The sequence below is a fragment of the Podarcis muralis genome, chromosome 6 (assembly GCF_964188315.1).
Source record: "Podarcis muralis chromosome 6, rPodMur119.hap1.1, whole genome shotgun sequence".
Lineage (NCBI taxonomy): Eukaryota > Metazoa > Chordata > Lepidosauria > Squamata > Lacertidae > Podarcis > Podarcis muralis.
The window spans coordinates 63,556,282-63,571,239 of NC_135660.1; the positions used below are offsets into that span (position 1 = coordinate 63,556,282).

The following is a 14,958-nucleotide window of genomic DNA, read 5'->3' on the forward strand; positions in this document are numbered from 1 at the left end:
GCTCTGGCTCGCCAGAGCGATGTCACGCTGGCCACGTGACCCAGAAGTGTCTCCGGACAGCACTGGCCCCCGGCCTCTTGAGTGAGATGAGCGCACAACCCTAGAGTCTGTCAAGACTGGCCCGTACGGGCAGGGGTATACCTTTACCTTTACTTTACCATATTTAGGAACTAAATGGGACAGGTTTTTGCATATGAAACAGGGATGGGTAAAAAAACCCTACGGTTTATGTCTGAGCTCTGCTTCTCTGGGTTCTGCTTCTCTGCCAAGACATTCCCTGGCACAGGGCCAGCTGTTTAGCCACTCTGTTTAAGAAAAAATAGTTTTGCACAGACTTGTTCCAAACTGAGTTAATGTTTGTGAGAAGGATTGTAATTCCCTGTGAAGTTTCAACCAATCACAACCTTTTACCGAGAACTCTATTTGTAGACTTTAAAATGTCACCCCTTAGAATCCCAGCTTCCATTATAGATGGGGTCATGATGTCCGAAATATAAATCTGTAGAAGCTACTGAAGATTCAGAAGTTTTCAATATAGCTTTGCATCTGAGCGGGAGAATTAAATGAAGAGACATCACTCATTCTGCTTACCAGTTTTATTTACATAGGAATAGTTACTAGTGGTCTTGAATGAAGGCAAAATACCTTCTATTTACAATTTATATACATGTGTATACTTGAAAAGTAAGAAAACTGTACAAGAGAACCCAAACAGAGGACATACACGGGAACCAAGTAAGTAAATACATAAGAAAAGAAAGACATTTTAACTTCAAATTGTATGTTGTAAGTAATATAAAGTGTAGTTTTAAATCTGATAACGATACATAAATATTCCAACATACTGTAACCCAAATCTTTAAAACCGGTTCTGCAACTTCTTTTAACACTTGACAGCTGAAGTAGTCTCTCTTTTCTTTCAATTTTTTAATGCAATGATAAATTTTCACTTCATTTCCACGTACAGGGAACAGGTACAAAAAAATCATAATGCATTTTTATTTACATTAATACTATCAAAATGGATTTAGAAAGAACAAGCATTAGCTGCTCAGAGTTTAAGAGGTATCCTTTCCATCTCCCTCCAGTTCAAATGTCATTTTTAAAATGTTTTGGAGTGTGAAGGAAGTTTAAGAGCTTCCATAGATCACATTTACAGTACAGTGCTGATGTTAGATGTGACTGACAGTATGGATTTAGGGTATTAATTATTGTACACACTGCAATTCAAAACTATTCCATTTTGCATTTAAGTGAGAAAGGTTTTAATATACAGGGACTCAAACTTTCACATTAACATTGCTTAAAATGTGCAAAAGCATTTGTCACTAGCTTATTAATTATACTAGTGTTTATCATCAAGTATAAGTCACTTTGATTTAAAAAATAAATCAAGAACTGATCTGATTTTCGTGGAATAGGAATCCAATTTTTCTGTAATGTAAGCAAGCTACCTACCAAGTACTTCAGGAAGCAAAATTCCAGAAACCCATCAGTTGCTTATACAAGCACACAGTTAAAATAGTTCTCTTAACCACTGCCATCTTTAGGCCAAAAGACTTTTTGCCCATGACTTTGCGGCAAAACTTGACGCAGCATACTCTGTTCCACCTTACGTACATTCATTTAACCGAAGAGTGAAGCTGCAGTTTAAAAGGAGTTTAGCAAGACATATATAAAGCCTCCTATTATCTGGCATGTATACCAAAGCAAAAAAACTTATTTGGTCCTAAGAATTTCACTGGTTAATTTTGGAGGTATTTGTACCAAAATGTTTGGTTCAGGTAGCAGTTTTTGGGCCTTACTTTTTAAACGCCTGCTTTCCTCCCAAAAGTGCCTTTGTGATCATCATAAAAAAGGTATCCCTAAAAATTTAAAGTACCAACAAAAGTTATTACAAATTTTTATTGCATTCAACTTTAAATATTAAATATGCATTAGCCACTTTCTCAGTTTCATAAGTTTTTATTGTTTTGCTTCCTGTGAAAAGGGCTCCTCCCACAAAAAGCTCTTTAATACTGGCAACAGGGTGAACATTTCATCAAATTCCACCACTGTACTCAGTCAAATACTGTCTCTTCCTTAGGTCTTCCCAAGCTGTTTCTTCTTAGTGGTTTTCATTGATAAGATGTTTAGAATCCTTTAACAAGCAAGTGGTTTCTTTATTATTTCCAATAAACTTGAAATTAACTTTTTAGTGCTGGACTGTGGTTCTTGTCTCCTTCTTTGCTATCCTTCATTAATGATGCAAACACCTGCAAATTGATTTTTAGGTAAGTGTTAAAAATCAGACACTATTCAATCTCTCATTAACTTTTATCAATACTGATACCTCATTGCAGGTTCGTTGCATCCATCATTATCACTGAAGAGTATTTCATTCCCACTCCATCTCTTTCCCCCCCGAATAACCCAACATACAAAGTATCAATCCCCAAGTGATTAATAGAAAATAGGGAATGAAAAAGCACCATGACTCTTGAAAATGGTCTGCCTTAGAATCACATGAAGCCCTGCTTTCTGCTCTCCAGTCAACAAGGGTTATCCACAATTTAAAACAACACAGCTAATTTTCCATTTTAGCCTACAGAAGGGTTTAATATGGAAAGATACACTGTTCATTTTACACAACCTGCTCTTTTGGGACTCCTGTAGAGCAGGAGGCACACAAAGAAGGGCCTTAGATTGATGATTGTGGTGTCAAGAATTTACAACAGAAATACTGCTGCACACTGTAGCTGTGTAGTAGTTTGCCATAGGGTTAAAATATAAATCTTTGAGTTTAAGGAAGTGTAGCTAAAGGTATTTCCCATTTAATAAGAGTTCAGTACACCACCCATGAAGTAGCAGAACACTACAGGGGCCTTGAATGGTTTTTCTCATCATGACAGCATGCCCCACTCCCTCCTGAAAATGACAGGTAGGCAAGTTGTACTGCCTCCCCATGCAGACACAGCACATCTTGCAGGAACACACCAGGGCCCTCATGAGACCTTCCCAGAACCTGCTAAGCAAGGTGGGAGATTTTTAAGCCCTTGCTTACCAGCCTCTGGTAAGACCCTTGCTTACCAGCCTCTGGTAAGACCCCGCAAGGATCCCGAGATCATGCGTGGGGGGCAAGGCCTACTCAGCACGCCAGCTTTGGACAGATAGAGGTTGGGGGGGTCCTGTTCCAGGGGCATTCCTGATTTTATGTGATTTTGCCTTTGCACACAGATCCCCAGAGCCTATCTCCCATGTAAGCTGTGTGCTTACTGTATTTCTGCTGATGGTTTAATATTATTTTATGTGTGTATGGAGAGAGAGAGAGAGAGAGAGAGAGAGAGAGAGAGAGAGAGAGAAAGTATGTTCATATATTTTAATTGTTTACTGCATTTATTCTTGCTAAGCTGTCCTCGGCAACGTGTTTTTGAGGGCAGAAAATCAACAGTTAACGTGACCCAATTTATTTATAATAAAAATGAACACTTACCTGAGCCCATTTTTTGTTACTATTCTGCATCTGAATAGATGTAATACAAGTAAAGAGCTTCTCCGACGTGATGTCTTCAGGTAGCTTTGTTAGAAACTGTGCTATATGAATGAAGTCCATCTGCAGGAGGATATCTTCATATAGCCGAAGAATTCCTAATCCAGTTCTGAACAAAAATTCTTCTCCGTCTCTACAAAAGACATCCCAGACGCGACAGGCCAGATCAAGGGGTAGTGACTTGCTGTACAGGGTGAAGATCCTGGGGGGGTGGGGTTTATTTTTTTGGGAAATCAGAAGTATCAGGAACATGAGGACAAACTACATGCCATCACTTTTGTGCAGTGAACTTTGAGCTCCTTCACTGTCAGTGGTATTTTATTTAGAAGTCCATTAATACTTTGGATCTGGGAAAGACACACTGATAGGTGTCCCACTCACACAAGCTGACTCTGCAAATTTTCCCTGATCTCCCCCCTCCCAATCCACTGCAGTCCCCTGTACCAGGCTTTTCCTGGCTGAGGAAGCATGGTACAAGAAGCTGCAAGAGAGAAGGAGGAGTGGGAAAGCTATACTGCATGAGCAGACATTCACTCGTGTAAGTTTGTTTAGACACTGACAATCACAGCTAGATGGGAATTACGTTCCCAACTTGCCCCAACAACTGCTCACCCCGCCCCCCTCAACCACACAGAATGGAGAAATTTCTACAGAGTGCCCATTTATCTGTATTATCAAACTTCAGCTGCAAGTTTATCTATTTAACACAGAAAGCAAAACAGAACCTATTCAACCAATCTTCCAACTTACCAGTCTATCAAGTATATGTCAGGGGTAAGTTTGTAGGATTTAAAATGGTGAAACAATTTGGGGAGGTTTTCCTCAAAAAATACTTCAAATGCTGCAAAGTACTTCAGCATCTGTAAAGAAAAAAAAGAGAAAAAACTAATAAAAGTCGGGGGGGGGGGACACGGGGTGCCATAACTAATGAAGCCTTCAAGGAAGCTGTACCCCTGTCTACAGGACATATTCTGCTGGTTTTAGTGAAGAAAATGCAGCGTACATCATTTAAATAGTAAAACTTCCAGTGCAGTTGCTATGACAACTGTAGTATCTGTACTTCTTCAGCAACAAATTTAGCCAAGTACACTTACAGTGTAGACAACAGAAAAATGAGCTAGTCATCCTGGCAAAAGCAAGAAATTGGCTGTAGGGTAGTCATTAGCCCATTGTTTCCAGAAAATGAATTATAGGAGAGGAAGCTACAAGAACAGAATTCTGAAAAGGGGTGGTAAATTTTAACAAAAGAAATAGTTGCCGATTTCATTCCAGAGACACAAGTACCCCTGCTAGTGGCAAGTATGAATGCAAAGCACTATTCTTTAGGAAAGCAGAAATTCTACTGGGTGTAGACTGACACCCATTTCCTGCCTGTTAAAAAGATTCTAGTTGTCACAAAATGGTTTAAGTGAAATAGTAAGTTACGAGACACTGCAAATTGTATATACCATGCTGTGATCCACACGGAAAAAGGCCAACTGGCATGGCTTGTTCAGGAGGTTTGCAAAGGCAATGAACGCATCTGCCTCTTCCAGATTGAGAATAAGGACTGCAGCAATGAAGGACATTCCCTGGACCTTCAAAAAACAAAAGCAGTGAAAGTGTATTAAGTAAACAGTCTCATTTTTATATTAAGGTAGTGATCTGTAAGCTACAGTATTAGTAAAGGCTAGAACGTAACCAAATTTATTTACAGTTTTGACAAAAAAAAAAGGCTAACTTGTTACAGAAATGCTAAATTCAGTACTTAATGAGTTATCATTCAAATGCTCAAGGCAGTAATGTGATTAGGGCAACTTAGACCTGCTTCAATCACTGAAGTTTCCACTCATGGATGTATGGGTAGAGTCTACAGCATCCTGGGGTAAGGCTGCTAATGTATTTTTTAATAGCTTCAGTAGGAAGAATTGGCAGGTGGTTACCAGACAAATATAAGGTGGTAAAGCCAACACCTGAATCATCTACATTCAGGGATTTTCTCCCCTTGCTTTTCTAGGAGCTAATGCCATAGGGAAGGAACATCTATAGTAGAATCTGGTGCACAATTACTGGGAAGTCCCAATCACATGTCAACAGGATTTACAGACTCATCTCTGCAGGCTACAGTTGAGCCATTACCTCTAGACCAGGGCTGGGAAACATTTTCAGCTCCAGGACAGATTTGTAGCTTCCCCATCCACAACAGGCTACATCACTATGTCAGGTAACATCAAAGGGGCTTGTCATCAGCACCAAGCAGCTAACTGGTACCGGCAGAGAGCTCTGCTTTGCCCATTTGCTGGTGCAGTTTGAATCCAAGCCACATCTGCAAACAGACATTCATTCTCTGTGTACCAGCAAAGCTGTCCACACAGTTGGTCAGTAGAGGGGAAAACATCCCTTTGCTGATGCAGTTTGAATTTAAACCACAACTGTAAACATACAACTTCAAAGCGCCAATCAGCTAAGCGATGCTATCAACAATACCTCCTTGTCAAAGAAATACTGGAAGTGTACTTCAAGCTCCCAGTTGTTCCTTCGCTGCGACACCACATCTGATGTCAGGTGTGGGGCAGGCGGGCATGTACTGAGGAACATGATCCTGTGAGCCAGAGTAGGACCCCTGCCAGATCCAATTAGGCTCATTGGCTGGTGGTATCCCACCACTCCTCTAAATGCAACAGAGCAATTGGATTATCTATAAAACTATCACCCAAACATGAAGTTGCAGGCAGGATTTGAAATATAAGCAATGGATTATTGAAAGAATTAATGGTATCGGGTTTAGATAATAAAACATGTGTTTTAAAACAGCTAATAAAAAGGAGTAATAAAATAAACATCAGGAAAGGAGGGGTAGGGAGTAAAAAAAAAATGTATGTATGTATGTATGTATGTATGTATGCATTAAAAAAACTATTGAGAGTGTTTTGAAGTATCTATGGAGACAGTGTGTGTGTGTGTGCGCGCGCGCGCGCGCGCAAATGTCAGAGACAGACCAACCTCCTCTACTGGTGCTACACAGGCAAGCTATATTGAGATAGTTTACTCAGCAAAAACTATTCCTTTAAACGTCAAGCTAATATTTGTATGAAACGTCATTATAATGTGAAGAACGGCAATGTTGTAAGGATACTTACATATCCTACATCTGGTCTGTAACATGTATATGCTCCCAGGACACTGTGCAAAAGATCATGATAAGGGCCACCCTGAAGTGAAAACAACGGAAAAAAGAAAAGTATATGTTAACATTTATTTTGTTTTTCTAGCTTTATTTTGAATTCAGATGACTATTTCCACTGGGTCACAATATATCCAATCTATACAAAGTTAGGCATGCCCAGAAGCTTGGCTATATATGTGTGACAGCAGCACTGAAATTCCTACAAGTCCATTTGTTCCTGACTGCATGGAACTGTAACAGCTCCAAAAGACTAAAAAAACACCTCCACCTATTACCTATGAACACATATGCAAGCGAGTGCACACTTTCTCCATTCTACTGTACTACCTCCAAGCAAACAAGGGACAGTGAGCTAAAGTGTCAACACTTAGGAACGCTGGCAGTCACCCCAGTGTGAACTTGGTTATTAGTATCCCAGTTCCAAACTGTACAGACAAAGTACATTGTTTTCTCCTAATGTTCTCTGGACTATACGTACTGCCAGGAGCTGTTTCAGTGCTGACAAAACGTAACTCTGAATTCACAACACTTGTGATCCAGCAAGCGTTTTTAGATGCGGAGAAAGCCTTGCACACAACGAATTGTGTATTTTCTTCCACCACTATCACCCTATCCCAGATTGTGAAAAAGTAATTTCAGACAGATTCTTGGTCGTTAATAGTTTCCTCCTCCTCCTCCTCCTTTTTTAGTGGAGACATTAGGTCAGAGGTCACCAACATGTTGCCCACTGTTACAGTGTGCCCACCTGTACCTCCTACAGAACCCACAACATGTCTCAGTAACTATCCACTCAAATATCCATGAGACACTGTTTGCTCTTCCTGCTCAGCTCCCGCTTGCACTGACTCAGCTTCCCCTAAACTGAACACACTCCCTTAAACATGTCTACATTTCCCTGGATGCCAGGATTTGACACATACCCTCTCATCCGTTCTGAATAGAGATACAAACAGCTTCTCGTTGTAAGTAACTGCAGCAGTGGTTGATATTTGCATCTCCCCCCCCCCATGAGGTGGCTGATGGGGGGGGGGGGCATGACAGCACCACATTGAGGGCCTGTCCTTTCTTCTGCGCTTTTAAATGTGGCAGCCCTTATGCCAAACCCCCGACAGCAGCCACTGCAGCTCAGAAAGGTTGGCGACGCTGCATTGGGTTATCATATAAATGAAAATTACAGAAACTTTTTTTGCAATTTAGTAGCAGCAGGGGTGAGGTTAACTAAACAAAACAGAAAGCCTCACACCTGAACATTTGTTATTTCATCCTTTAGTAACTCGTATCGGAGCTGAAAATTAACTTTCGGGTTTGCAGGCTGTTCATTTAGGAATGCAAATTGGCTAAGGAAACAAAGAAGGGAAACTATCTAGACACAAAGTTTCAGGTGAGGCTTGAGCAAGGCAAACTAACTCTGCAATAGACAGCTCTCTGGGGTTTTTTTTATTCTGTCTAGTTGGAATGCACTTTCGGTTTCACCAGGAACAAAAGAGGAAGACCACTCAGGTCTCTTGAGTAAACAAATCCTATTTTAACTCTGGGGATTAAAAGCTTCTTTGGGTCAAGGGACCTGCTATTTTTGCTTGTTACACTGTAACAGCATACACAGAGATGGAACTATATAAACAACTTTGTATAGGGGCTTCTTCTTACGTGGCATTATAGACTGGAATGCCAATACCAAAATTCCAAGTTCACAAATGTTAAAAGGGGCAGGCACTGTCGTTTTTCTATTAAAACATATGCAGAGGTCTGACATATATTCGAAAAGGGAGGCGGGTGAGTATATTTTTTCCCTTATACTACACCATTCATTTAGTTATTTGATATACTATCAAACAGTTCTCTGAAATCTGTTTTGTAAGTATAGTAAGATGCCATTTTTTCATGTTTTTAAAAAGCCAAACACTTAACACTTGCAGATTTGTACGCTTGTACTTCTGCCAGAATATTGTTATTTGAACAGCCGTGGAACTGGCTTACCTTCCCAGTTGGCAGTGGTGAGCAAGCATAAAGTCTAGCTGACCAGGTGATCTTTTGTTTGCAGTTATGCCCCACCCCCCAGAAACAATGGCTTAAGTCCCGTAAGACCTGCTATGTTTGCTCCGTGAATGAAGGCAACAAGGTTTGCAAGCTGCTTTTACATTCTATTGCTTTAGTTGGACACATCAATCAATCTCTCCCCAAACCCCAGCACTCGCCAGCCTGGAAAATGAATTTTAGCTTGCTTGCTATAGCTGCTTTGCTCCCTCCCACACTCCACCCTTGCAAGCACATAAAGCAAGTCAAAGATCTAACCATTCGACTGCAGGGAAACAGATGCATAGACAGAACATTTGCTAACCTGGTCAGATAAAACACTCCCTCTAAGTACCATGCCAAGAAGATGAAGTTATAGAGTTAATACCTGATACACAAGTGCCTTTTCAAATTATTTTTGAGTCACACTACTATTAATGTAGCATGGAATTCTTCAGCTGCATGAATCCATGGCAGAAAATTCCATTTTTTAAAAAAACATCCTTTCATTGACAGATTATTATTTTTTTTAAAGAAAATCAGCCACAGAGGGGGAAATGACCTCATGTTTAACATGTTTGTATCTGAACAAAGTCAAAAACATTTTACCTTCTGAAAAATATAGAGGGATGGAAATGTGCGGGATATATCCAATTTTATTAGCTCCAAACTAGCCTCCCGATCAGCAACTGATACTCCAGCATCTACAGAGATTAAAGCATGCAGATTTTTATATATGTATATATCTGTAGAGTTATTTATACAGTAACGTAAGACTATGGCCATCTTCTACGTAGTCTGACTATTACTTCCAATCAGAAATTAAGAAAATACTAACTTAATTTACAGAAAACAGGAAAAAGTGTAGAGAACAACTATTTCATTCAACTATCATTTTAATCTATGAGTCGTGTTTGGTATACCACTGCAAAAATAAAAAAAAGGTTTTAAGAGGCGATTTAAAAAATGGTTTAACTCAAGAAGGCACAGATGTGTTGCCACAGTCCTCCCATTTTGTCCCCTCACCTCCATTTTGTCTCAGAATTTCCATCCTATAGTTGGCAAGGGCTCGGCAACCCAGGACAAGGATGTCAGACTATATGGCCTGTGCACTACTCTCTCTTGACCTGGGAAAGAGAGTTCTTAACCCTAAATGCCCAGGAGCTACAGACTTCTTGGACTTACCGAGTCAAAAGCAACTGCACCCTAATTTAAATTTGGACAATACCCTGCTACTCATTAAACTGGCAATACGAAGATCCCCATGCCCTTTTGACACAATGGAACCACACCATTCATTCCCCGTTTCAGAAAACAGCCAAAGCATATCCACCCTTTTTGTTCCTCTGGAAAACACCTTTCAGCAGACTTCCTGTTTTAATTTTACAAAACTAATTGTTTTTAGAATTCTGGGGAAAGGATATCTCCTGAGAGCAGCCCTGCAAGCAGACACAGTGCCCAACTCATTCTGGGTTGGTAAAAGCTTTACTGCGCAGTAAAAGATCTACTGTGCCCTGTATTTTTACTTTACTCCACCAAGGATCCTTCTCACCAGTCCTTCTTCTGTGATAGGGAAAAAACCTCACTTTCATTAATTCTCTTCCTCCCTTTCTGCCTGTTTTTTTTTTTTTTTTTTTTTTTTTTTTTTGCTTGCTTCTTCTTCCTCTCTCTCTAATCCTTGCTCTGCCTCTACCTTCTCCCTTCAACTAGAACACAGTTGTGCAATTTGGGCTTGTGGCCACTTGTCCTATTCTTTCTCCATCCCTTCTCAGTAGCCTTCAAGCACTTGACTTGTGACTTGGGCGTTATCATCATTTATTTTAAAACTCCCCTTTTCAGGGTTACATCCTGAAGTCTCAGTTGTTTTCCACTCCTATGGAGTGTTCCACTATTCAAGCCAAAGACCTAAGTTACCCAGTTTGTGCTCCTGTTTATTCTGCAAGCATGATAGTTTCTAGGCCAGCTCTTCCAGGCGGACAGCAGCCTGCTCTCCTGCACAAAGAGCTGGGGCCCATAGAGCAAACAGACTCTTCAGCACAACACTATATTCCCTCATCTATCTATTGTTCCTGAAGGGCTTATTCCCCAAACATGAAATCAGGTTTCAGACCTCTTTAGAGACATACTGTACTTCCCAAGCAAGCGTGCTAAGATATCATCATGTCATATATTTATATTGGAAAAGGGCTTCTCCCCTCACCTCATCCCTCATAAGGTTGGATCACAACTGGCCAGACTTACTCTGAACTGATATTGCCAGTTCTGTTTGTTAAATTGGTATCCTCCCCACAAAACTACAAATGCAGACGATTTCTTTCTTTCTTTCTGAGCTGGACACTATTTAAAGCCTGTGACAATAAAATCTATCTTGCTTTTATTAAGCTCTTCCAGCTTCAGTTTTTATGGCAAATCCACTGGATCATAACAGTATCACATTCTCTGAAGGAAACCCACATTTCAACGAGCAGACAATTTTAAGGTATCTGCTACTGCGCCTGAATCTCCAAACAAAGAGATGAACATATTGAGAAATCTGATTGGGATTCAACTTGCTCAGAACTATACCACATCAAATTGTAGATGTTAGTTGATGATAATGTTAGCTTTCTAAATGCAAGTATCAAACATTTGATCCTACAATGAATGGCTGTGCTATATTTCTGAATGTGTCATTTGGCTAATCATGTGCATTCTACTTAGAAGAGTGTAAAAGTAGCAACGGGAATCATTGTAACCTACCTTCTGCATCATTCTCAGCACCCATTTCCCCAAAACTCTTCCATCGTTCCTTGGCTCTAGATAAGAAGATTTCATAGAGTTCTGCAAAACAGACAGCAAAATGGAGCCAAAGGGCAAATTTACAGATAAGAACTATACAATTTTCACAGTAATCCTGTTTTTATTATATGCATTTTAGTTATAAAAACCAGGAAGGGAAATCATACTGTGTAATATCCAGCCACTGACTCGGGACAGCTTCCCTGAATTTAGCTTTAGCTTGAGACATGAACAAGCCTTCTGCTGCCTGTATATCCCCCGTTGTACAAACAAACAAACAAACCACTAGGTACTCCATTAACAAAATTTAACCAACTTCAAACCATGGCTTCATATTCCAGAACTGTTGAACATATATTCCTAGTTAAGATTAACCAGGAAACAATTGTTAATGGAAACTAATGTAAAAGGGCTTCATGCGCAGCTAAAATGCTCCTTCGTGTGTCTGGGTATTAATCCAAGATGTGATTGTCCAAACAAGTACATAGAGATCTAGGCATGCTCCATACAAAGATTTGTGAACTGTTAGAATCTTTACATTGTTCCAGTTCTTAAACCAGCTATACTGATCTTTCTTGAAAGAGATGAAACTGAAACATGCTAAAATCTACTAACCAAGTGATCTCTTCCTAAAAAGAGTGAGACTTCGTGCATATTAAAAACAGTCTCTTGAACTAAAATATTTAGTCAAGTCCCGTTATTTAAAGGCTGTCTCCTCCCCCACCCAACAAAACTATTAACAAGCTCTAGCTTTTTGAAAAGTATTTGACAGCTAGAAAAAGTTGTCCCTTTCATTATCATCTTTAAATGGCTTCAATTTAAAACTGGTATTGGGAGACTGTGCCAGTTTACCTCTCCTGGGTGAAGCAAAATAGATACATTTTTGAACTTCTGTGGCATAAATTACCGTATTTTTCGCCCCATAGGACGCACTTTTTCCCCTCCAAAAATGAAGGGGAAATGTGTGTGCGTCCTATGGGGTGAATGCAGGCTTTCGCTGAAGCCTGGAGAGCGAGAGCGGTCGGTGCGCACCGACCCCTCTCGCTCTCCAGGCTTTGCGCAGATCTCCGCAAGGCGCGGGAGCCCGGCGCTGGGCTCCCGTGGCTTGCGGAGAGCTTCCTGCATGCCGAAGGCTGGGCGCGCTGAGCTCAGCGTGCCCAGGCTTCGCGCAGCTCTCCGCAAGGCGCGGGAGCCTGGCACCGGGCGGCTTGTGGAGAGTTGCCTGTTCTGGGGGCTGGAGTCGGGGGAAGCTCGGGCTTCCCCCGCCCCAGCCCCACACCTGGGGGGAAAATAAATTTTCCCCCCTTTATTTCCCCCCAAAAAAACTAGGTGCACCTTATGGGACGGTGCGTACTATAGGGTGAAAAATGCGGTAATCTCTTCTAAAAGCAACTTCTTTCTGCATCAATAAAAGCTATTACAAACTCAGTGGAAGAAATGTTGGGTTATTTCTTGAGACCACCATCCTACTGAGAGAAGAGTTTGCATGTTTATAACACATACCAGGAGTAATATTCAGTTCATTTCCTACAGCAAGACTCCACACTTTCCCACGAACACTTGGAGGTAACCCTTGCCACCACAATTCTCGAACTCTCCTTGTAGAACGCCTAAAAAAAGAGAAGATGGGGGGGGGGTTGTTTTTGTAAGTACAGGTAATTTAGCTGCCATTCCTGGCATTTCCAGGTTGCCCCAGAAGCAAAGAACATCATCAAGCTTTGGCTCCATATCGTGGAAAGTCAGGTGCTTTCCCTTATGGAAGCCAGGTCACCTGAGAGGGCTATTGACACAGCTTTACCCCATTTAAGTCAACAGTGCCTTATGGTTTCTCCTAGATGTCACACCCAGGGAAACCCCCTGCCCCTGGAAGACTGCAACTTCGCACAGGGTGAGCATTTAGACAAACTGCTAAGGACAACAATTTATTAAAGAGATTACTGAATAGAAAAAGTAATTCTAGACTATCATGAGCCCAAATACATGTTTGAGAACAGAAAGAAAAACATTCAAGGCTTTTGAGGGATATAAAAGCCTGTGAAGCTTATATTTAATGCATCTTCATCCTGCTCTTCAGTCAAAAGGGCTTCCATAGCAGCTAACAAGTATCAGTAAGAAGGCTCCTGATGTTACAAAGTCATCTATACTTACATGGTCTCCCAATTAGGCAGTATTTCATTGACCCAAATCACCATAGCGCTAGCGATGTTCTCCTCTTGCTTGAAGCGTTCTTTCATTATTTTCTTCCTTCTATGTGCATCCTTAATTTCTATTAAATCCAGAATATTCAGTAATTTTAATTTTAAAACGTAATTTTAAAATCAACATTTCAAAAATGTATCAAAATAGAAAATGTTCTTGGGGTTACATTCTCCAGATTAAGTCAACTGCCAAATTTCTTGCATATCGGCGCTGTTGAGATTAGCTCTCGACAGAAATATGAATCTCCCAATACTGTCCATTTCCCCATTTCCTCTTCCAAGTTTGCAAGACATAGTGGGTGTCTGCAATTGTGTATATCTAGTAAGAGGAAGTAGGGCTGTACAATGACTAACCAACATCTCAAATAATGTTTGAATAAGCTGTTCTAGAGGAGCTTCGTAAGAAACCACTTGTTGCATGAACCATGACAAGCCAAGTTAGGACAGATGTTATTGGATGACTAATTAAATCTCAGAAAGCTGGGGGAGTAATGTAATAGTGGGTTCTAAGGGAAATTAGAGAGAGCCAGCAGTTTGGAGCAGAAGCAAAATTACTGATTCCAAGTAGAATGACTGGAGTAACAAAGATTATTATTTTTTAAGTAAGAGATTACATTTCCAACTCCAACATTTACCCCCCCCCCCAAAAAAAATCCACCTTCTCAAATACCATCAGTATATAGAGGCAAAGATGAAACACAACAGCAAGTCAGTTGTTTTAGTCTCCAATCTTGTATTTTCCTTTATCACGTTAGAATTTGTGTTATTTAGTGAATTGTAGAGTTGGAAGAGATCCCAAGGGTCATCTAGTCAACCCTGTGCAATGCAGGAAGCTCTTGGAAATCTGCCTTGCTTTCAGGACTGTTTCAAATATTACTGGTTTTTTTACACAGGTATGAGTGACCTCTATAATTTCTCACCCCAAACCCAATTAAGCCAGAGGGGTTCACTGAAACCCTTGTGTTGCTACTGCCTGCTTGGGATAAGGAGAATAGGAGGGAGAATAGGAGGGGTAGGTCTTCCAAGTACCCACCACAATACAAGGCTGGTGGGTTGTATTTGGCAAGGCAGGCCATGAGTTCTGCAGGTTTTATGTAAAAAGTGTGTATACCACACTGTACAACCTACATGTCACCTGCGTACTTTCCCTTATGCAAAGGGTCCCATTCATGTAAGAAAAAGCAATTCTATTTGACAGGCTGTTAAAACAAATTGTTGACTGCACTGACCAGCCAACATAAGAAGCAAGTTGCCTTTGAGAAAATATTTTAATT

General features: G+C 40.6%; 1 protein-coding gene across 2 annotated transcripts in view; it reads right to left on the reverse strand.

Annotated features, from left to right (window-relative positions):
- Positions 1-581: 581 nt before the first annotated feature.
- Positions 582-14,958, reverse strand: part of TBC1D12 (TBC1 domain family member 12) — a 43,276-nt gene continuing 28,899 nt past the window's right edge. For both annotated transcript variants that reach the window (XM_028729756.2, XM_028729755.2), the window contains 9 exons: positions 13,635-13,752; positions 12,990-13,096; positions 11,448-11,528; positions 9,318-9,412; positions 6,649-6,720; positions 4,978-5,106; positions 4,280-4,389; positions 3,473-3,731; positions 582-2,255 (listed from right to left, as the gene is read on the reverse strand). In XM_028729756.2, the coding sequence (XP_028585589.2) occupies positions 2,187-2,255; positions 3,473-3,731; positions 4,280-4,389; positions 4,978-5,106; positions 6,649-6,720; positions 9,318-9,412; positions 11,448-11,528; positions 12,990-13,096; positions 13,635-13,752 (1,040 nt within the window). In that variant the 3' untranslated portion in view covers positions 582-2,186. The remainder of the gene's footprint in view (positions 2,256-3,472; positions 3,732-4,279; positions 4,390-4,977; positions 5,107-6,648; positions 6,721-9,317; positions 9,413-11,447; positions 11,529-12,989; positions 13,097-13,634; positions 13,753-14,958) is intronic.